This window comes from Podarcis muralis, chromosome 3 (genome assembly GCF_964188315.1).
Source record: "Podarcis muralis chromosome 3, rPodMur119.hap1.1, whole genome shotgun sequence".
Classification (NCBI taxonomy): domain Eukaryota; kingdom Metazoa; phylum Chordata; class Lepidosauria; order Squamata; family Lacertidae; genus Podarcis; species Podarcis muralis.
The window spans coordinates 4,694,898-4,717,445 of record NC_135657.1 but is presented as its reverse complement, the minus strand read 5'-3'; the positions used below and the strand labels follow the sequence as shown (position 1 = coordinate 4,717,445).

The following is a 22,548-nucleotide window of genomic DNA, read 5'->3' as shown; positions in this document are numbered from 1 at the left end:
CGGTGCGCACCGACCCCTCTTGCTCTCCAGGCTTCAGCGAAAGCCTGCATTCGCCCCATAGGACGCTCACACATTTCCCCTTCATTTTTGGAGGGGGGAAAGTGCGTCCTATAGGGCGAAAAATATGGTAGATACAGATATAGAGAGGGTGGTTGGGTGGCCCCCGGTCAAGGATTCTTTAGCTGGAATTCCTGCATTACGGGGTTGGACTAGATGAGCTCTGGGGTCCCTCCTGACGCTACAGTTCTATGCTTCTATAATGAGTCCCCATCAATGGAAGCCCATGCAAGGACTTCTGCTTGCACCTCAGGGCTTTCGCTCCCCCCACACATGCGTGGAATTTACTCATGTTTTGGGCTCTCGTGGTTGGGTGGAAACGAGCAAGGGTTGAAACAAAACGAACAATAAAAGGTGTTGATCTCCCACTTTTTAGAACTTCATGTCTTTAAGGCGTTTGGGGACGAGCCAACCCACAAAGTTTTCTGGGGGCTGCTCAGATGCCGGATCTTTCAAAACATCAATCAAAACACTAAAAGTCAATTGCTCGGTTTCCTGCCTTAAAAAAATCAGCACCATTTATATTATATTTGGAGGGACGCGGGTCGTGCTGTGGGTTAAACCACAGAGCCTAGGACTTGCCGATCAGAAGGTCAGCGGTTCGAATCCCCTTGACGGGGTGAGCTCCTGTTGCTCGGTTCCTGCTCCTGCCAACCTAGCATTTTGAAAGCACGTCAAAGTGCAAGTAGATAAATAGGTACCGCTCCAGCGGGAAGGTAAACGGCGTTTCCGTGCGCTGCTCTGGTTCACCAGAAGCGGCTTAGTCATGCTGGCCACATGACCCGGAAGCTGTACGCTGGCTCCCTCGGCCAATAAAGCGAGATGAGCGCCGCAACCCCAGAGTCGGTCACGACTGGACCTAACGGTCAGGGGTCCATTTACTTTTTATATTATATTTGCAGAAACAAAGAAAGTCAGTAGACTTGATGGCAGGATTTAAATGAACGTTCACATTATCAGTATTAGAAAATAGTGAAATATTATAGTGTGTTTACTTTCATTTTTATGTTTTTAGGCTTGGTGTTATGTTATTAATAGCTTTTTCTGTTAGGAGGTAACAAAGTGGGTGAAAAGAGAAAGAAATCAGAAGCGGAAGTTGGGGGAAGCCCTGGAGGGAGGAATATATAGTAAATGTTAAGAAATTGAGACATATGTAATGAATGAAAAAGAAAAATGAATAATAATTTTTAAAAATCAGCACGGGAAGGGGATTTTAATGTATTTTTAATCTTGGTTGGAAGCTGCCCAGAGTGGCTGGGGAAACCCAGCCTGATGGGCTGTGTACAAATAAAAATAATTATTATTATTATTATTATTATTATTATTATTATTATTATTGTTATTTGCTGTTTTGGGAGCTCCCAGCCGACCTCCGCACTGTGTTACAGCAGTCGGGATAGGAGCCACGCAGGTATTTGCGAAGCCCCGGCAGAAAGCTATAACTTTGTCGAACTCTTGCAGACAAAACAGAAGACGACACGGACCGGGAAGCCCAACTGCTGGAGATGAGGCTGACCCTGACAGAAGAAAGGAACGCGGTCATGGTGCCTTCCGCAGGGAGCGGGATTCCTGGAGCGCCCGCTGAGTGGTAAGGCGCCTTTGCAACGAGGCCACAGCAGAAGGGCTGCGTTTTGCAGCCTGCTTAGAAGAAAAGCTTTCGCCATGTGCCAAAACCTCATCTGTGTTGGCGTCAGCCTTCTTCTTCCTCTTCTTTGGCAATCCCTCGTAGCCGAGTAAGATTGTCTTCCATAAACACGGTTTTAACACTGAGCCCATAAGTGACCGTGGAGGCCAATTCTGGATCCACACATCCTTCCTCAGTGGAGACATTGGTTTCCAGGCGGGAGATAATCACAGTGTCAATTTGCCAAGCGTGCCTTCCTCTTAGCACGTTTCTCCCTTGTGTCCTGAGTTCGAGTGTCTTCAAAGCCCATGACACCTTTGGTAAAGGCTGTTCTCCAACTGGAGCGCTCGCAGGCCAGTGTTTCCCAGTTGTCGGTGTCTATACTACATTTTTTAAGATTTGCCTTGAGAGAGTCTTTAAACCTCTTTTGTTGACCACCAGCATTACACGTTCCATTTTTAAGTTCAGAATAGAGTAGTTGCTTTGGAAGACGATCATCAGGCATCCGAACAACATGACCAGTCCAACGAAGTTTATGTTGAAGAACCTCTAAGGGAAGATAAGAAGGTTGTAGACTCTCCTTCCTTGGAGATTTTTAAGCAGAGGTTGGATGGCCATCTGTCCTGGATGTTTTAGCTGAGATTCCTGCATTGCAGGGGGTTCGGCTAGATGATCCGTGGGGTCCTTTCCAGCTCTGCCATTCTATGATGCTGACAGTGTTTCACAGTTAGGGTGCTGCCACCAAGAAGACCCTGTTCCAAATTCCAATCATCTGGACTTCGTTAGGAGATTGGTATGACCAAAAGGGGACTTCCAAACAGATCTGAACTTACTGGCAGGACTAATGCATTCCCACTTGGTGGTGTGATCTCTAGCTTAACTATGTGGTTCAGTCGTTTAGTCGTGTCCGCCTCTTCGTGACCCCCTGGACCAGAGCACGCCAGGCCCTCCTGTCTTCCACTGCCTGCCGCAGTTTGGTCAAACTCATGCTGGTAGCTTCGAGAACACTGTCCCACCATCTCGTCCTCTGTCGTCCCCTTCTCCTTGTGCCCTCCATCTTTCCTAACATCAGGGTCTTTTCCAGGGAGTCTTCTCTTCTCATGAGGTGGCCAAAGGATTGGAGCCTCAGCTTCAGGATCTGTCCTTCCAGTGAGCACTCAGGGCTGATTTCCGTCAGAATGGATAGGTTTGATCTTCTTGCAGTCCATGGGACTCGCAAGAGTCTCCTCCAGCACCAGAATTCAAAAGCATCCGTTCTTCGGCAATCAGCCTTCTTGATGGTCCAGCTCTCACTTCCTTACATCACTACTGGGAAAACCATAGTTTTAACTATACGGACCTTTGTTGGCAAGGTGATGTCTCTGCTTTTTAAGATGCTGTCTAGGTTTGCCATCGCCTTTCTCCCAAGGAGCAGGCGTCTTTTAATTTCGTGACTGCTGTCACCATCTGCAGTGATCCCCTTCATGGATCACTGCCTTGCCATGGCGAAGGGGCTTGAATAACTCAGAGAAGCTATGAGCTATGCTGTGCAGGGCCACCCAAGATGGACAGGTCATAGTGGAGAGTTTTGACCAAATGTGATCCACCTGGAGGAGGAACCAGCAAGCCACTCCAGTATCCCTGCCAAGAAAACTCCATGGACAAAGACAACAGGCATATAAAAGCTTAACTATACAAGGGAGTAACTTGGCAGTGCAGAGAAGAGGCTTTTCCCGTCCCTGAGAGACAGGTGTGCCCTGCCGTGTCCCAGAAGCCACGGCAAAGCTTGAATTTGCGGAGTGACATATCCTGCCTGATATTCTTGAGAGGGTTTGAAATGACATCCGAGAGGGTGAAGGGCGAATGGGGAGGGTGGGGAAAGGGGGGGGAGGAAGGAAGGAAGGAAGGAAGGAAGGAAGGAAGGAAGGAAGGAAGGAGAGAAGGCAGAAAAAGGCGAAACGACCTGAATAATTTCCCCTAGGCTCCATATAACGCAAGCAGCGAAATGTCCTCTGCTTAAAGCAACCGGGTTATTAGCCAGAGTTTAATTATGATCCTCTGTAGGAACGGAATCAATATTTATTGCTGCTGCACTTTAGCTGATTTGAAAGAAAAATGGTAATGCTAATTGCCCGGTTCATTCACTTAAGAGGGGCCCCGCTCCGTACTCGCGATAACCGCTTTGGTCAGAACATCGGCCTGGATTCCGGGTTTCACGTACCTCCCCACCCTGCCAGAGTCCTCTGTAGTCAGCAGATATGCCACGAAATCTTTCATTCGTGACGCTGGTAATAGAATCAGGTCCAGCCTGCCCTGGCCTCCGGGTCACAGGAGCTGCAATTATCAGCAAGCCAGGAAATTCTACGCCCCAAACTGAATTTGAGGCCTGGTTAAGAGAGTGATCCGTCAGCCAGGGAGTCGCCAGTTCAAATATCATCTTGGCCATGAACTTTCTTGAATGTTCTTAGGCAAACTAATATCCATTAGCCTGAATTAACACACACACCCCTTCCAATCCCTTGCCTAATGAGAAAAGTAATGGCGTTTTTTAAAGGGTTCTTATAAAGATTCCTGAGATAATGTTTGTGAACTGTTCCAAGTACAGGGGGAAATGTCATATAAGTACCAGGTATTCTTATTTTTCAGGGACGCAGGTGGCGCTGTGGGTTAAACCACAGAGCCTAGGGCTTGCCGATCAGAAGGTCGGCGGTTTGAATCCCTGCAACGGGGTGAGCTACCATCGCTCGGTCCCTGCTCCTGCCAACCTAGCAGTTTGAAAGCACGCCAGTGCAAGTAGATAAATAGGTACCGCTCCAGCGGGAAGGTAAACGGCGTTTCCGTGCATTGCTCTGGTTCACCAGAAGCGGCTTAGTCATGCTGGCCACATGACCCGGAAGCTGTACGCCGGCTCCCTCGGCCAGTAAAGCGAGATGAGCACTGCAACCTCAGAGTCGGCCACGACTGCACCTAATGGTCAGGGGTCCCTTTACCTTTACTATTATTATTTTTAGAACTTCTGTAGCCTTCTTTTCAACCTCCTCAAAGTCAAGGGCCCTCCAGCCAGGCTTAGAAAGACACGGCACAGAAGGAAAGTGGATTGGGAGGGAGGAGGAAATAACCAAACCCAGACACAAGATTTTGCTTTTAAGGAGGTTGAAACGTTCAAGGAACTGAGGGGCCAAAAGTTGCTGGTCTCCCAGCTGCACCAGTGTAAAGGAGGAACACTTTAGCTGTATTCATGCTTTACCTTACGTATTTTAGGTAAACACCTGATGTGTTTTAAGATTACACCTGAACATGTTGAATGGAATCTTTGTCCACACTGCCTTGGTAAACACCGGCTCTTGCAGATTCTAGAACCACAACAGCATTTCATATCTTAGTGAAGCTGTTTGCAGTTTGCAGAACACCTCCAAACCGACCTGAGGAACGGGAGGGAGCTGTTTCTGAGGGCCTGAGACTCTGCTTAGGCAACCTAAGGCCCGGGGGCCAGATGCGGCCCAGTCGCCTTCTCAATCCGGCCTGCGGACGGTCTGGGAATCAGTGTGTTTTTACATGAGTAGAATGTGCCCTTTTATTTAAAATGCACCTCTGGGTTATTTGTGGGGCCTGCCTGGTGTTTTTACATGAGTAGAATGCGTGCTTTTATTTAAAGTGCATCTCTCGGTTATTTGTGGGGCACAGGAATTCGTTCATTTTTTCTCTCTTCAAAATATAGTCCGGCCCACCACATGGTCTGAGGGACGGTGGCTGAAAACGGTTGCTGACCCCAGCCTAGATAATATTTCTGCCGCTTGCCCTTTGCAGATAGCTGTGAAAAACCGTGCCGCTTAATGCCTTTGGCCCATTGCTTTGCAGCATCCGAGAGAGTGGTTTAAATTAGCTGGTTTATTTTGCAATTATCCAACTACATGCTCTTGGAGTAAGCAGCGTGGGGCAGCTCCTTAGCATTTGACATCAACGCGCACTCGTTTCTGCTACAAGGGAACGCAGCCCTGGTTGAAAAAAGGCCCCCGAAAGTACTGAATGTCCTCTGCGTCTAGCTGAGTAAATTGAGATGAAGCCACAGCCCCACCAAGGTTATATCGTTGCCTTGACCTACAATTGCCCGGGTACCGAATGTAATAACAAGGTTGCCGTGATGCTCCCGGCGACGTGTTCTGTGTTAAATCTGCCTCCATTGGTATGCCAGTGTTGACTGTGTCTCTCTCTTTTAGGACCCCTGTGCCAGGTATGGAGACACACATCCCAGTCATCTTCCTTGATTTAAACGGTAAGTGAGATCAGAAATGACAGCACTTGAGGGATGTGGAAAGGAATGCAGCAAGAATTGGGTTGGGGGCGGGGAGTGAATGACAAGCAGGCGTTCCGAGTGGTTGCTTGTGGTGTCAGTCAACCATTGAACTAGGTCCTATGCAGCACTTTTGTATCATTATTATTATTAATCAATTTATAAACCACCGTTTATCCAAAGGTCCAAGGGCGCTGTGCAACACGGAGAGCATAATTTACGCAGCAAAATGATAAAAGCATAAAACCTAATAATGCAGAGCATGTTCATGAATTTTTGAGACCTGCCGGTATACAAATTTACACAAATAGTAATAATAATAATTGAAATAATCGTACCAGCAGTCCCCCCCCCCACATTTAACAAGCCCTAGATTAATAATAATAATAATAATAATAATAATAATAATAATAATAATTTATTATTTATACCCCGCCCATCTGCCTGGGCTTCCCCAGCCACTCTGGGCGGCTTCCAACAGAACACTAAAATACAATAACCTATTAAACATTAAAAGATTCCCTAAACAGGGCTGCCTTCAGATGTCTTCTAAAAGTCTGGTAGTTGTTCTCTTTGACATCTGGTGGGAGGGCGTTCCACAGGGCGGGCGCCACCACCGAGAAGGCCCTCTGACTGGTTCCCTGTAACCTCACTTCTCGCAGCGAGAGAACCACCAGAAGGCCCTTGGCACTGGACCTCAGTGTCCGGGCAGAACGATGGGGGTGGAGACGCTCCTTCAGGTCTACTGGACTGAGGCCGTTTAGGGCTTTAAAGGTCAGCACCAACACTTTGCATCGTGCTCGGAAACGTACTGGGAGCCAATGCAGATCTCTCAGGACCGGTGTTATATGTTCTCGGTGGCCACCCCAGTCACCAGTCTAGCTGCCGCATTCTGAATTAATTGCAGTTTCCGGGTCACCTTCAAAGGTAGCCCCACGTAGAGCACATTGCAGTAGTCCAAGCAGAAGATAACTAGAGCATGCACCACTCTGGCGAGACAGTCTGCGGGCAGGTAGGGTCTCAGCCTGTGTTCCAGATGGAGCTGATAAACAGCTGCCCTGGACACAGAATTGACCTGCGCCTGCATGGACAGCTGTGAGTCCAAAATGACTCCCAGGCTGCACTGGGAGAGATGTGACCTGATCCTTCGGGGCACAGTCACCCCATTCGGGACCAGGGAATCCTCCACACCCGCCCACCATCTAACTGTCCAAAAAACTGCCCTAGGTACCACTTTTGTATCACTATTATTATTATTCCATTTATAAACCACCGTTTATCCAAAGGTCTGAGGGCGTTGTGCAACACCGAGAACATAATTTACGCGGCAAAATGGTAAAAAGTATAAAACATAATAATGCACAGCCTGTTAATGAAATTTTGAGACCTGTGGGCATAAGGCGGTATACAAATTTACACAAATAGTAATAATAATTGAAATAATCATACCAGCAGTCTCCCCACCCCACACATTTAACAGGCCATAGATTGTTTAGTAATGCCCATTTCATAGAAGAAACATTGGCAATGCCCACCCAAACAAGAGGGAAAAGGATGCACATCTTTCAAAAATCATAATGCGTATAAAAAAGCAGCCCTTGCCCTCTGTTAAGCAACAAGAACAAAACGCTCAATTTGGTTAATTTGCCTGTTTTCTGCTCTGGCGCCACCTGCTGTTCGTCTCCCTGCTTGCTGACCAACCAGCTGGGCACCAGCTACCACTGTTTATATTGCAGGAGTTGCTGTTGGTAGAGAGGGTTTACCTTGCCCAGAGTTTCCTGTTGAGCTTGCAACCCAGGGTTTCCCAGGTCCACTGTGGTGCAGTTGCTCAGCACATTCTGAACTTCTCTCTCCCTCTCTTTCTACAGCGGATGACTTCAGCTCTCAGGATAACCTCGACGAGCCAGAAGCTGGCGGCTGGGACGCCACCCTGGTTGCCGAAGACGAGGACGAATTCTTCGAGCTGCAGATTGTGAAGCACCACGAGAGCGAGGTAAGGCACGGAACGAGTCGTAAACTCCATTCCCAAGGCTGCCAACGGAGCAGGGTTAACAGCAGCCCTGGGAGAGATGTGACCAGTATCTGTTCTTCGTACAGTGGTACCTTGGTTTTCAAACTTAATCCGTTCCGGGAGTCCGTTCCAAAACCAAAGCGTTCCAAAACCAAGGCGTGCTTCCCCATAGAAAGTAATGCAAAACAGATAAATTGCAAACAGATAAAAACATTGGCAGGATTATTGTAATAAACTGCCGTTTGATAAGAGTATATACTTCAAGTAGATAAATGAGCAAAGCTGAATTTGGATATGCATAAGACATAGAAAAAAACAACTTTAACGAACTGCAGAAAGAGGGGGGAAGGAAGTCAAGTTTTGAAATGTTAAAACGATTGTAAAATTAATGAAAACCTGAAAAGTAAAATAAAAAAATAAAAAGGCCTGACGGGGGGAAAAACAGCTTTCAGGAAGGATAAGGAGGGAGCCAGTCTAACTTCACTAGGTAGGGAGTTCCAAAGTTTGGGAGCGGCCACTGAGAAGGCCCTGTCCCCATCAAAAGAGATATCTTACTTAAGCCTGTTGCAGTTGTGAGCCTCTTTGAGTGTGGCTTCACCCTGGAAATGTGGTTTACAGACAAACACGGATGTTGGTGTGTTGACCGAGGATGTTGTGTTTGTGTGTTGTTTCGCAGGTGAAGGCCGAAGCTTCCTGGGACTCCACAGTCCACAACTGCTCTCAGCTCAGCAGAGGAACAGCCGCTGAGCAGAGGGTCTTCCTGATCGTCCGAGTGACCGTACAGCTCAGCCACCCAGCCGAGATGCAGCTGGTCCTCCGCAAGCGGATTTGCGTCAGCGTCTACGGCAAGCAGGTACAGCAGCCCACCTAGGCGTTAATTATCTCCATTTGCTCTCGGCGTGACGCAGTTGCACTCCTAGAAGCATTGCTGCCATTGCAGCAAGCAGGAAATCGCAAGGCATGGCTTTGATGAAGCCGATGTCCTTTAACATGGGACAAGGTGTGGAAATATTGGAGCAAAGCTCTGCTTCTTGCTAACAGCAGCTGTCTCAAAACAGCGGCGGAGCAAGCCGGTTGTAGGAGTGCAAATATCCAGAGTGTGGGGTCAGGTGGGATTACAGTGGTGCCTCGCAAGACGAAATTAATCCGTTCCGCGAGTCTCTTCGTCTTGCGATTTTTCGTCTTGCGAAGCACGGCTATTAGCGGCTTAGCGGCTATTAACGGCTTAGCGGCTTTAAGAAAAAGGAAACAAACTCGCAAGAACTCGCAAGACGTTTCGTCTTGCGAAGCAAGCCCATAGGGAAATTCGTCTTGTGGAACGACTCAAAAAACGGAAAACCCTTTCGTCTAGCGAGTTTTTCGTCTTGCGAGGCATTCGTCTCGCGGGGCACCACTGTACTATGAGGAATTATAAAATATGCATCAAGCCATTGTGTCCGCTGTGAAAGCATGGCGTTGACTGGGTTTAATTCATTGACAATACTTTCTGACCAAATCCCACAACCCTCTGCATCTCTGGCCATTTCCTCTACTGTCCACTTTTCTTGCTTGACAAGTCACGTACACAGCCCAGCTGCCAGTTGCTTCGCCAGGCAGGCATCCTGGGCCATCAAAGACAGTGGGCAGTTTCTTTGATGTAGCTTTTCTGATATGTTAATCTTAGGATGTTAATCTTAGGGCCAGGAAACAGATCTCACCTGAAGGTGATAATGATCACTGTCTTCCTGGCCATCCTCCTTATCATGTATATTGCTTGTTTATTGCCTCCGGGGTTGCCAGACGCACTCCTTTGTAGTTCTGTTTTGTTTACCCCAGAAATATGTGTGCTTAATTAGTTTTGGTAGTTTAACTTTGTCTCCACGTGGGTTTGTTGAAATGCTCAGAAGAAATCTGATTGGTTCTTACGAACACTCTGTAAAAAGTTCTTTTGTGAGTAAAACGACCTGGGCCAGGGGGTGGAGAGACAGATTATTATACGCACCCTTCCCAGAGTCTTGCTGGTTCAAGCCTCTGGGTGTATTCTTATTAATCAGAGCTCAATCCTTCCTTTACTTTGGGAATGCCTCAGCCGATCGGGCGCAGGGGGCGGTGAGTGTGCCCTGCGCCCAGGGGTGAGGCCAGCTGGGGCAGGACACGCCGGAGTCTGCCTGCCCCCTCCCACTCAGCCGCCCCACAGCTAAGGGGGAGGCGGCAGGCGGGCTGTTCGGGGCAGCACAGAGCCTGCGCACACCCAAACCACCGTGGCTCTCCCAGGAGAGATGCGTGGCTCGGGCACACTGCAGGCCCTGCGGTGAGTGCCACCCGGCATTTTGTCACCCCCCTAAATGGTGACACCTGGGGCGGCCCTCCGCCACCGCACCCCCTTTCCTCTGCCCCTGCCTCAAAAGAAATGACTGTCTTTCTAGTTGAGTGTTTTCAATTAAAAATGACTTTTGGCGTGTCCCCTTTCCTCTGCTTCTTTGATCCCTGGGGATTTGGAAAAGGGGATCCACTGGCTTCACCCTCCAGCTTTGGGACTCAGCCGTGGAGCTTAACCCTCGTGCCTCAACTGACTCTCTCTCTTTCCTTTTCCTCCTCTCTTCCTCGCTCCGGGCTCCCTGGCAGTCGTGGGAATGCTGCAGAGAGGCTTCAGGAGGGTAGTAACCCATTGCCGACTCTGCCCCCGTGCCAATAGCCTCTTTCTGCATGGCTTCGATGTGTGCAAGGAGCTGAAGTACCGAGGACTGCTTGTGTTGTAGCATCCTTTGCCACTGGAATAAGATGCTTCATTCATTCCCCTTGCTGCCTTGTGAGGTTTGGGGGCTTTTTTTGTGAACAGGCACTGTTGGGCAGGTTGTATACTTTCATGGGCCTTTGCTGCATGCGAGCAACCTGTGCTTCAGCAAATCTACGTTGCCAGCAGGTCACCCCATCTCTTGTCATCTCATGTAGCCAGCTTTGTTTTGGCGGCGTTTGTGACCCCCCTTTTCTGTTGCCCTGCGTGCTGGGATGTGGCTATTGTGACTGGAACGTGAGGTATGCGTGTGTGCTTTTTCCCCCTGCCTCACTTTACAAGGACAAGTAGGAATAGAGGAAGCGGCCTTCTGTCTAGCCCAGCGCTGTCCACGCTGACTGCCAGAGTCTGTCCACGGTTTCAGACAGATTATTTCCTAGTCCTAAGGTAAAGGTAAAGGGACCCCTGACCATTAGGTCCAGTCGTGGCCGACTCTGGGGTTGTGGCGCTCATCTCTCTTTATTGGCCGAGGGAGCCGGCGTACAGCTCCCTCGGCCAATAAGCTGGGTTGGCAGGTCATGTGGCCAGCATGACTAAGCCGCTTCTGGCGAACCAGAGCAGCGCACGGAAACGCCGTTTACCTTCCCGCTATAAAGCGGTACGTATTTATCTACTTGCACTTGACATGCTTTTGAACAGCTAGGTTGGCAGGAGCTGGGACCAAACAACTGGAGTTCACCCTGTCGCGGGGATTCGAACCGCCAACCTTCTGATCGGCAAGTCCTAGGCTCTGTGGTTTAACCCAGCCCTACCTAGAGATAAAAAAAGGTAAAGGACCCCTGACAGTTAAGTCCAGTCACGGACGACTCTGGGGTTGTGGCACTCATCTTGCTTTACTGGCCGAGGGTGCTGGCGTTTGTCCGCAGACAGTTTTTCCGGGTTGTGTGGCCAGCAGGACTGAGCCGCTTCTGGCGCAACGGAACACCAAAAGCAGAGCAGTGCATGGAAACGCCGTTTACTTTCTCGCCAGAGTGGTACCTATTGATCTACTTGCACTTTTTGGCGTGCTTTCGAACTGCTGGGTTGGCAGGAGCAATGGGAGCTCACCCCGTCACGGGGATTCGAACCTGGAACCCTTTGCATGCAAAGCAGGTTGCTTCCATTGAGCCTTGGTCCTTTTCCCTAAGTGAATTCAGATGGGTCACCTGTCTTCCTGGGACTCCACAGTGCACCACGGAAGTCAAGCAGTTAAGCTCACTGCAGGAGGCAGCTAGGTAGCAGAGATAGATTTTACTTGGCATACACACACAGACCCAAAAACTATTTACAGTCGCTACAAGTAGTCTCCACTCTCTGAGCCCAGAGAGGGTTCCGGCTTTATTATTCTTTTATTTATTTATTTATTTTACAATAATATTTATTAGTTTTCAATAGATATAACAAATATATATATATATATACAACAACACAATAAAGAAGTAAAAGAGAAGAAAAAAGAATAACAAACTTAACATACCTAAACAAGGAGGGGGGAAATAAAACTCAATTAATTAATAAAAATCCATTTTCATAAACATTTTAGTTGACTTCCTCTAATCTCCTCCATCTGAATTTCCTCTTAATTTGAATGTAGCAGTTTCCAATATCATTATCTCGTAAAACAGTATTACAGTCGCATTCCAATTTCTTTACCTGTCTTATAATACATTTTCTTATTTATATATTTAAGTCTAATTTAGTGCTAGGCCTGATTGGTTCTTTCAAGTGGTTACATATCTTTAATATTAGAATATTTATTCAAATAGTCTTTAAATTTCTTCCAGTCTTCTTGGTAGTCCTCTTCTTTCTGGTCGCGGATTCTCCCGGTGAGCTCAGCCAGCTCCATAAATTCCGTCATCTTCATCTGCCATTCTTCTTGCAATTATTATTCTTTTAAGCCCCTGAGCTGTGATCTGGATGAGTTCCCTCCACGCAGCTCTTTTCCCACCCTGAAACTTAGGGTGCTGTTGTGGTTTGTGTGACAGTTTTTAACTTCCTTAATTGAGTATTGGTTGGGTTTCCTTGCGTTATCCCTTGTGCTTTTCTGTGCTGGGGGGAGATGGGGGAAGAAGTCCTTGCAGCCTGCGCGATAGATGCGAGCAAAACAAAAAAATGCCTCGCATTCAGAGGGTTGGACTAGATGACCTTTGGGTGCCTTCCAGCTCTTCAATTCTATGATTCTGTGATGCTTTTCCTTTTCATCCCGTAACTTCTGGGCCTGTTTCACTGTCAGTTCTCCTGGGGTCGTACGAACCCACTGCTCCTTGAATGCACTTAAATATCTTCTTTACCCATGCTTCTGTTCAGCTGCTAGTTTTTGGGGGGACAGTTTGGAAGTGGAGCATTTGGGGGAATTGCAAAACCTCACCCGCCCACCTTCACAGGAACTTCCTCTTGATTCCCAGCAGCCATTGACAACAGCCTTCTCCTCCCTGAGGAGCTCTTTATTTTATTTTATTTTATTTTTATAAGAAATTTTAATTCATTTATACATACATATTACAGATATACAAACAAACATCCATTTCATACAATCCTTAAAAATATTCCTACATACCCACATTCAATCCCGTGCATACTTCCTTTTCCCACCACCGTCCCTCACCCCACCCTGTGCTAGACTTCCAATCTACTCAATTGCAATTTCTTTCCATTTCTATTACAGTGGTACCTCGGGTTAAGTACTTAATTTGTTCCAGAGATCCATGCTTAACCTGAAACTGTTCTTAACCTGAAGCACCACTGCAGCTAATGGGGCCTCCTGCTGCCGCCGCGCCGCTGGAGCACGATTTCTGTTCTCATCCTGAAGCAGAGTTCTTAACCTGAAGCACTATTTCTGGGTTAGCGGAGTCTGTCACCTGAAGCATATGTAACCTGAAGCATATGTAACCTGAGGTACCACTGTACTTTCTTTCACACACTGTTAAACCAACTTTCTACTTCTTTTTCGTTACACATTGTTATCTGTATTATTTGATATTTCAGTATTTATAGCGGAACTTGTTTATTCTAATAGGAGTTCCGGTTTTTCAATATGATTTTGCAAATACTCTTTAAATGCCTTCCAATCCCCTGAGGAGCTCTCAAGTTCGGATCTTTGCCAGCCCTTTCTCCCAGAGGTGGTTGTGTTGGAGATGTTGAGGATCAGACATGGCACCTTCTGCTTTGCAGACCATGACCTCCACTCCTCAGCTGTGACCCTCTCTGTGTTTTCCACACCCCAGCCCCGGGCAGCACCCTCCACAAATTCCTTTCCTGTTCTGCCTGCGGAGCTCGCTGGGCTTCTTAGCTATTCAGTGCCGCCACCGACGTGCAGCCCAAATGTGCATTTCAAAAGCGTATCAATAACCTTCCGATGCGCCCAGTCGTTTTGCAGCAAGCTGGGGATGACTCATCTCTGCATTAATTCAGGAGTCGGGATTTTAACCTCGCGAGGCACCCTGTCAGCATAAACAATGGCTCTGCCCTGTCTTAAATCATTGCTGGCAATGATCTCTGTGGCCAAGGATTCGGTGGCCAGACTCGTCTGCAATTCGAAGCACAAATAACTCTGAGCTCACGAGAAAAAAGATATTGAGGCTTGCGCTGGTTCTGCAGGTTAAGTCGTCACCTTCCTAGGTTTTCTGTAATTCGTTTGTTCATTTGCAGCGTTTATACCCCGCCCAAAGAGGCCAAAGGCTAACTAAAATCAGTTCGATGACAGTCCCTGCCTCGTGATCTGGAAAGACACGACACACAAGGAAAAAAGGAAGAGGAGGGAAGAGGGGGAAACAAGCACATGTTCTTCAAGTTGCTGTTTTTACGATGCAGTTGTATATAGTAGCAACTCCTCCCCAATGTCAGTGTTGGTTCTGGCTGACTTGCCCTGATAAAGAACAATAACCCCCCAGAAACACCTCCCCCCCCCCCAGGTTAGATCTAGGAGCAGAGCTGGTGGCCAGGAGCACACAATTTTCCCCTTGCAGGAGGGGAAGTTACCTTCCTCCTTCACTGATGCCACCGGCAGATCCGACGGTCTTGCCCTCCCTGGTGCCAACATCCAGACGCGGTCGTCTATGCAAACCAGATGACCAGACTCGGTCATCTACAGCCTAGGACCCTCGTACCTATGGGACCACCTTTCCTGGGACGTCCCACGGAGGACCTTACGGTCTTCACACAAAAACATCTTGGAGGTCCTGGGCCACACGGAGGTTAGGCTGGCCTCAACCAGAGCCAGGGCCTTTTCGGCTGTGGCCCCGATCCGGTGGAACGCTCTGTCACAAGAGACTAGGGCCCTGTGGGACTTGACATCTTTCCGCAGGGCCTGCAAGACGGAGCTGTTCCACCAGGCCTTTGGCCAAGGCACAGTCTGACCCCCTCCTCCTGTAATCCTCATAGCACTCTAGCCCAATGGTTGCCATTAATTTGATTTTGACTTGATTTTAGAATGAACTGATTTTAGAATCCTGTGTTACTTTTATTGTTGTTAGCCGCTCTGAGCCCGGCTTCGGCTGGGGAGGGCGGGATATAAATAAAATTTTATTATTATTTTATTAAACGTAACATTTGCGCCAGTGCTAGAAACTTGAGGTCAATTCACGTGTTTCCTTTCTGGGGATCCAAACATCTCTAACCGTAACAAATCCAGTTTTCAATGTAGCACAGAGCCTCTCAGACGCACTCAGTCCCACAGATCCTTCTACCTGCCGGAAAGATTTAGGGGTTGGGGGTCCCCAGAAACCAGACAACCGACATATAGTTTGGTGTGTGAATGTCCTCCACCACCCGAGGCACCAATGCAGAGCTATGCATGCTTTCCTTTCATACCTGCATCCCAGAGGGTTGGACTAGATGGCATCTGGGGTCCCTTCAGGTTTTCTTCCCCTCCGCTGCCTGTACCCTGAAAGAAGCGACTTTTCCTTTTAAGAATAGTTCTTGGTTTTTATATTTACAGAATACAATTCCTTGCACGCTCTAAAAGGTTGCCATGGGTTTAGGTAAAGGTAAAGGGACCCCTGACCATTAGGTCCAGTCGTGGCTGACTCTGGGGTTGCGGTGCTCATCTCGCTTTACTGGCTGAGGGAGCCAGCATACAGCTTCTGGGTCATGTGGCCAGCATGACTAAGCCGCTTCTGGCGAACCAGAGCAGTGCACGGAAACGCCGTTTACCTTCCCGCCGGAGCGGTACCTATTTATCTACTTGCACTTTGACATGCTTTCGAACTGCTAGGTTGGCAGGAGCAGGGACCGAGCAACGGGAGCTCACCCCGTTGCGGGGATTCGAACCACCGACCTTCTGATCGGCAAGTCCTAGGCTCTGTGGTTTAACCCACAGCGCCACCCGCGTCCGGATCAATTTGAATATAATTGCTTAAAAGCAGGTGGCAAATCAACTAAAACCTTTCTCAGCCGGCTGGTGATCACACTTGTACAAATGTTTGTTTTGGGTGGAACAGGAACAGGAATTGCAGGTTGCAAAAGGCCTCTATTTTGTCTTCCTTCGAGCTAGATGGGAGCTGCTTGTTCTTCTCTCGCGCTAAGCGGCTGCTGATGTGCTTATTGGCTTCCTCCCATTGAAAGAAACCTCCTTGTATTTGCCTCCAACTTATTTGAAGCTGCAAGTTTTCCTCTTTTTCCCCCTTCCCAGGGTTTTGCTCAGAGTTTCCTGAGAAGAATGTCTTACCGAAGTTCCGTTCCTGGTTGTGGAGTCACCTTTGAAATCGTCTCAAATATCCCAGAGGTGAATATATATATTTATTTTTTTGCAGAGCAAACCTCTTCCCTCAACTGCTGTCATATAGTTGTACAGTGGACACTCGGGTTGCGAACGTGATCTGTGTGGGATGCACGTTCGTAACCCGTGCCTGTGCACATGCGGGTTGCAATTTGGCACTTCTGTGCATGTGCAAAACGCGATTTAGCGAGCACAATTCAAAATGTTTGTTTCCGAGCACAATTCAAAGTGTTGGTGCTGACTCTCAAAGCCCTAAATGGCCTCGGTCCAGTATACCTGAAGGAGCGTCTCCACCCCCATCATCCAGCCCGTACACTGAGGTCCAGCGCAGAGGGCCTTCTGGCCATTCCCTCACTGCAAGAAGCAAAGCTACAGGGAACCAGGCAGAGGGCCTTCTTGGTAGTGGCACCCTCCCTGTGGAACGCCCTCCCATCAGATGTCAAGGAAATAAGCAACGATCTGACTTTTAGAAGACATCTGAAGGCAGCCCTGTTTAGGGACGTTTATAACGTTTGATGTTTTATCGTGTTTTTAATATTCTGTTGGGAGCCGCCCAGAGTGGCTGGGAAAACTCCAGCCAGATGGGCAGGGTATAAATAAATACATTATTTGGACTATGCAGAATTGGATAAGATGACAGGAAGGATTCGAAACCTGCGGGATCAGAGATTCTCAGAAGACTAGAATAAATATATGAATTATTTGAAAAGCAAATGTAATCAACAGATTACACTAGTAGGATTGCAAGAAGTTTTGTAAGGACGACCATGCGAAATATTGCAGAGAAAACTATGATAAGAATTATTGGTGAAGGAGTATTAAATGTAATACTGAAAATAATGAAATGCAGATTAAGTGATAAAGACTGGAAAATCTTCAGGTGCAGTTGATGGAAGTCCAAAACATTGTATAAGATAAGAAAGTATGTTATATGATTTTTGGAAATCATTTGTAAAAATAGTAATAAAAATAAATTATTATTATTATTATTATTGGAGCGTGGTTAACTCCGGGTGGCTTGTCTTCCTTCCAGGATGCCCAGGGGGCAGAGGAGAGGGAGGCCCTGGCGAGAATGGCCGCCAACGTTGAGAACGCAGCTTCAGCCGATTCGGAAGCCCGGATAGAGAAGTACCTTCGGAGTGTCCTGGCCGTTGAGAACATCCTTACTTTGGACAGGTTGCGTCAGGTGAGCAGATGCCGAGTCGAAACGCCACGGGGCCGTTGGCTTGCTGTGGAGTTGGGGCCTCTGATGCAAAATCACAGAACCCGGGGAATTCTTCCCCTTGCATTCCTCGGGTTGCGAACGTGATCCGTGCGGGATGCACGTTCGCAACCCACAGCGTTCGCAACCCGAAGTGGCGCATCTATGCACGCGCGGGTTGTGATTCGGCACTTCTGCGCATGCCCAAAGTGCGATTTACAGCTTCTGCGCATGCGCGACCCCCGAAACCTGGAAGTAACCCTTTCCAGTACTTCCGGGTTTCAACCCGAAAAAACGCAACCTGAAGCGTCTGTAACCCGAGGTATGACTGTAAATGGATAACTTTTTATGAAATAAATGGATAAATATTTTTTGGGAGACTATTACGTTTGTAGTCCGCATGTCTGCAAAGAACAGGCGTTGGTGTGTCATCGTCCCACCCCCCTGTCTTCATTCAGCTCAGGTATTTACCATTCCTCTTGTTTCTGAAAGACCTACATTGGTCCAAAAAAAGACCTACACTGGCTCCCAGTACGTTTCTGGGCACAATTCAAAGTATTGGTGCTGACCTTTAAAGCCCTAAATGGCCTTGGTCCTGTATACCTGAAGGAGCGTCTCCACTCCCATCACTCAGTGCGGACAGTGAGGCCCAGCGCCAAGGGCCTTTTGGCGGTTCCCTCCCTGCGAGAAGTGAGGTCACAGGGAACCAGGCAGAGGGCCTTCTCAGTGGTGGCACCCGCCCTGTGGAAATAGTTTCCCATTTGGTTGTGTATTTTTTTGATGTGGTTTATTTATTGTTTATGACTTATGTAATTATGTAATTATGTAAATCTTGTCATGCTGTAAGCTGCCTTGAACATTGTTTTTTTAAATGTGGAAAGGCGGCATACAAATAATTTTTAAAAAATGATAAAATGTCAAGGAAATAAGCAACTATCTGACTTTTAGAAGACATCTGAAGGCAGCCCTGTTTAGGGACGCTTTTAATATTTGATGAATTATTGTATTTTAATATTTTGCTGGAAGCCGCCCAGAGTGGGCGGGGTATAAATAAATTATTATTATTATTATTATTATTATTATTATTATTATTATTATTATTATTTTTTCTCTGTCACAGGAGGTTGCGGTGAAGGAACAGCTAACGGGCAAAGGAAAGCTCTACCGAAAGAGCCTCAGCTCACCCAACGTCAACCGAGTGAGTCTCCACAATTGTGCTTCTCCTTCCCCGGGAAATGCAGTGGGTGGCAGTGTGGCAGAGGAATGTTCCACCTCTTCTTGCAGCTGGGGAACAGTATGTGCTTGGGAACAGGGACCACCCCACCAGTCTCAGTACCTTTGTAAGCACACCTGTCCTTAAGGTGAGGGCTGGCATCCACCCCTGCTGCCAAGCCAAGAAGGCCGGGCTCCAAAATCCATGTGGGAGCTCAGCTCACCTCTTCTTGCGTACCTTTTCCTGAAGTTTTAAAATCAAGTTTTCCAAAATTTCAGACATACATCTCAAAACATAATAAAAACATCCCCCCCCCCGACTACCCACCAACTTTTCCATGCTGTTTCTGTTTCCACGCTGTCTCTTAAACCTTAACAAACCTACTATAATCGTTGAACCCTTCTGCTGCTCGTACTTCAAATACTGCTCACGTCTTCATCATATAAGAATATTTCTTTAAATAATCCGTTCTTCCACAAAACATTCATAATTAGGTTTTCTTGTTTTAGCTGTTCACTTTTGCCACACGCACAAAAAAAGTTAGCAAAGGGTTTTTTCTTTTTCTTTTTTAAAAGTCCCCTCTTCCTTTTCACTCTTCCAGCTCTCCGGAAGCCGCCAGGATCTAAACCCACCATACAGCCTCGCAACTTACAAAGTAAGATTTCAAAATCGCTTAGCAGGGTTCTTTTGTTTTGTTTTGAAAAATGTTTATGAGAGAGCACACCCTAGCAGGACGGAAAATGCCCTATTAGGAGCATAGACAGCTGTGTTACGCTGATCGCAGCCATTGATCTACTTAGTTCGGTATTGTCTTCACTGGCAGGCAGCAGCTTTGCAGGACTTCAGACAAGGGTGTCACCCAGCCTTGCCTGGAGAAGCCAGGGATTGCATTTGGGACCTTCTGCATGTTAGGATGTGAATAGATACTAGGAGAGGCTCTACTTATTAGATCCTTCCTTGCTCACATTTGTGAGTACAGTGCCACGCCTTGTGTGGTGTAGAGAGCCAACGTGGTGTAGTGGTTAAGAGCGGTAGACTCGTAATCTGGTGAACCGGGTTCGCTTCCCCGCTCCTCCACATGCAACTGCTGGGTGACCTTGGGCCAGTCACTCTTCTCTGAAGTCTCTCAGCCCCACTCACCTCACAGAGTGTTTGTTGTGGAGGAGGAAGGGAAAGGAGATTGTTAGCCGCTTTGAGATTCCTTCGGGTAGTGATAAAGCGGGATATCAAATCCAAACTCTTCTTCTTTGCATCTTAAAAGGGAAGCTTAGATAGGCTAGTTTTAGCCTTTAAAGTCATCTGAGATGCTCTAAGGCAGGCTGGATTCTCCTGGTATTCCCCCCTTAAAATAACAATAGCACAGACAGTTTTGCAAAAGGCAAAACATCTTCTTCTTCATGAATAATTTATTTATACCCCGCCCATCTGGCTGTGTTTTCCCAGCCACTCTGGGCAGCCTCCAACAAAATATTAAAATACAATAGTCCGTCAAACATTAAAAGCTTCCCTAAACAGGGCTGCCTTCAGATGTTTTCTAAAAGTCAGATTGTTGTTTATTTCCTTGACATCTGATGGGAGGACGTTCCACAGGGCGGGCGCCACCACCAAGAAGGCTCTCTGCCTGGTTCCCTGTCGCAGGGAGGGAACCACCAGAAGGCCCTTGGGGCTGGACCTCAGTGTCCGGGCTGAACGATGGGGGTGGAGACGCTCCTTCAGGGATACTGGACCAAGGCTATTTAGGGCTTTAAAGGTCAGCACCAACACTTTGAATTGTGTTCGGAAACATACTGGGAGCCAATGTAGGTCTTTCACATTGGCTCTACACATCACATCAATACTTTTCTGCACCAAGAAATGCAAACTGACACCAGGGAGATTCTGCATGCAAGGCAAGATGATCTGCCGCTTCTTCGCCTTCCCCTTGTAACGGAACGGGATGCTAGGACGTAGCTTACCTTCAGCCTTGGCTGAAGATTTAGCGGGGGAATCTTCTTCCCAACCATTTTTCGGGTTGTGAAATGCCCTTGCGCTTTTAGCACTTGTGTCCCTTTCGTGCAAACTGAGGGAGGACCGTAGATGGTGCCATCCCAGGCATCTCCAAGAAAGGCTGGGAAGGAATTCTGCCCGAAACCCCGGGGAGATGTTGGCGGATATTGCAGACAGCGCTGAGCTAGGTAGTCCGGTGGCTCTGACTCAGTGAAAGACAACTTGCTCCATCCATAGCTAAGCACGTTCTCAGTCCTGTTGTTTTCAGTGAGAGCGAGTTGAGCGCTTCCTCGATTCTCCTTCTTGGAAGTCAACGGGACTTGACGTGGTTTGTCTCTGTAAGAGCCATAACTTCTGCTGGAAAAGCGTTGGAGGAAATCCGTGGCTCCTTTTTTTGGGGGGCGGCTTCTGCATTTCCCAATATTTCTGTCAGATTCCAGAGCATCTGCAAAGCGACCCATCAAGGCATGTTCCCTTTGACCAAGCTAAGGGGGCTTTTAATTTGCGCTGGGGTGGGGAGGGCAGGGTGTGCCGAATCATTCGTAATCCGGATTTTCATTGTTCTCTCTTTCTTTCTCTCATGTTTTTGTTTCTTAACCCTTCAACGGTATCCACCCCTCATTGCATGTGTCAGTATCCAAAGGTCCAGGCAGAGGTAACTAATTCATTAGGCTCACCTAATGAACGGATAAATCTGTTATCCCATTCTGGAGTGCTTTCCCGTAAACCTCCTTGCTCACTAACCCTTAAAAACCTGCTTTGGAAATGCTGTTGTCGTTCTTCGTTTTCGCCCTGTGCTTCGTTAACCTGGGAGGAGGCGTAACCCTTTTAAAAGGTGGTGGTGGTCAGCATGTCAGTGTGGAACGCGCATTGCTCCCTGAGCCGCGAGCCTGATGACTTTATCCGACTAGTCAAATAAGTCTTGATTCTGATATCCTATCTCTTGTACAGTGCCATCAATTTGCAGAGAACTTTAGACCACAAAATAAGCCCCAGATACATTGGGTATCTGCCCCAAAGACCCTACAGTGCTGACAGAAAGCCTGTGGGGATAAAAATGGCTAGCAATAGATGCACACGAGCCAATGGAATTACAGTTATACCTCGGGTTGAATGTGCTTCGGGTTGAGTGCGTTCGAGTTGCGCTCCACGGCAACCCGGAAGTAACGGAGCGTGTTACTTCCGGGTTTCGCTGCTCGCGCATGCGCAGACGCTAAAACTGATGTCACGCACATGCGCGGAAGCAGCAAAACGCGACACGCGCAGGGGCGCCGTCACATCTTACGTTGCGTTTAGGATGCGAATGGGGCTCCAGAACGGATCCCGTTTGCACCCTGAGGTACCACTGTATAAGCATAAACATAGCGCATAGATCAAGTGTGTTGGGCTCCATGATCACTGCAGATGGTGACAGCAGTCACGAAATTAAAAGACACCTGCTTCTTGGGAGAAAAGCAATGATAAACCAAGACAGCATCTTGAGAAGTAGAGACGTCACCTTGCCAACAAAGGTCTGTATAGTTAAAGCCATGGTTTTCCCAGTAGTGATGTATGGAAGTGAGAGCTGGACCATAAAGAAGGCTGATCGCCGAAGAATTGATGCTTTTGAATTATGGTGCTGGAGAAGACTCTTGAGAGTCCCATGGACTGCAAGAAGATCAAATCTATCCATTCTGAAGGAAATCAGCCCTGAGTGCTCACTGGAAGGACAGATTGTG

The 22,548-nt window shown here is 47.7% G+C and overlaps 1 protein-coding gene across 3 annotated transcripts in view; it reads left to right on the top strand.

Moving 5' to 3' along the window:
• KIF13B (kinesin family member 13B) overlaps positions 1-22,548 on the top strand; it is a 179,939-nt gene that overhangs the window by 131,255 nt on the left and 26,136 nt on the right. For 2 of the 3 annotated variants that reach the window (XM_077925406.1, XM_028725207.2), the window contains exons 28-36: positions 1,519-1,645; positions 5,878-5,933; positions 7,820-7,944; positions 8,639-8,815; positions 16,344-16,436; positions 17,464-17,616; positions 18,752-18,829; positions 19,446-19,499; positions 21,465-21,485. In XM_077925406.1, coding sequence (XP_077781532.1) covers positions 1,519-1,645; positions 5,878-5,933; positions 7,820-7,944; positions 8,639-8,815; positions 16,344-16,436; positions 17,464-17,616; positions 18,752-18,829; positions 19,446-19,499; positions 21,465-21,485 — 884 coding nt within the window. The remainder of the gene's footprint in view (positions 1-1,518; positions 1,646-5,877; positions 5,934-7,819; positions 7,945-8,638; positions 8,816-16,343; positions 16,437-17,463; positions 17,617-18,751; positions 18,830-19,445; positions 19,500-21,464; positions 21,486-22,548) is intronic. The other variant, XM_077925405.1, reaches the window with a different exon arrangement.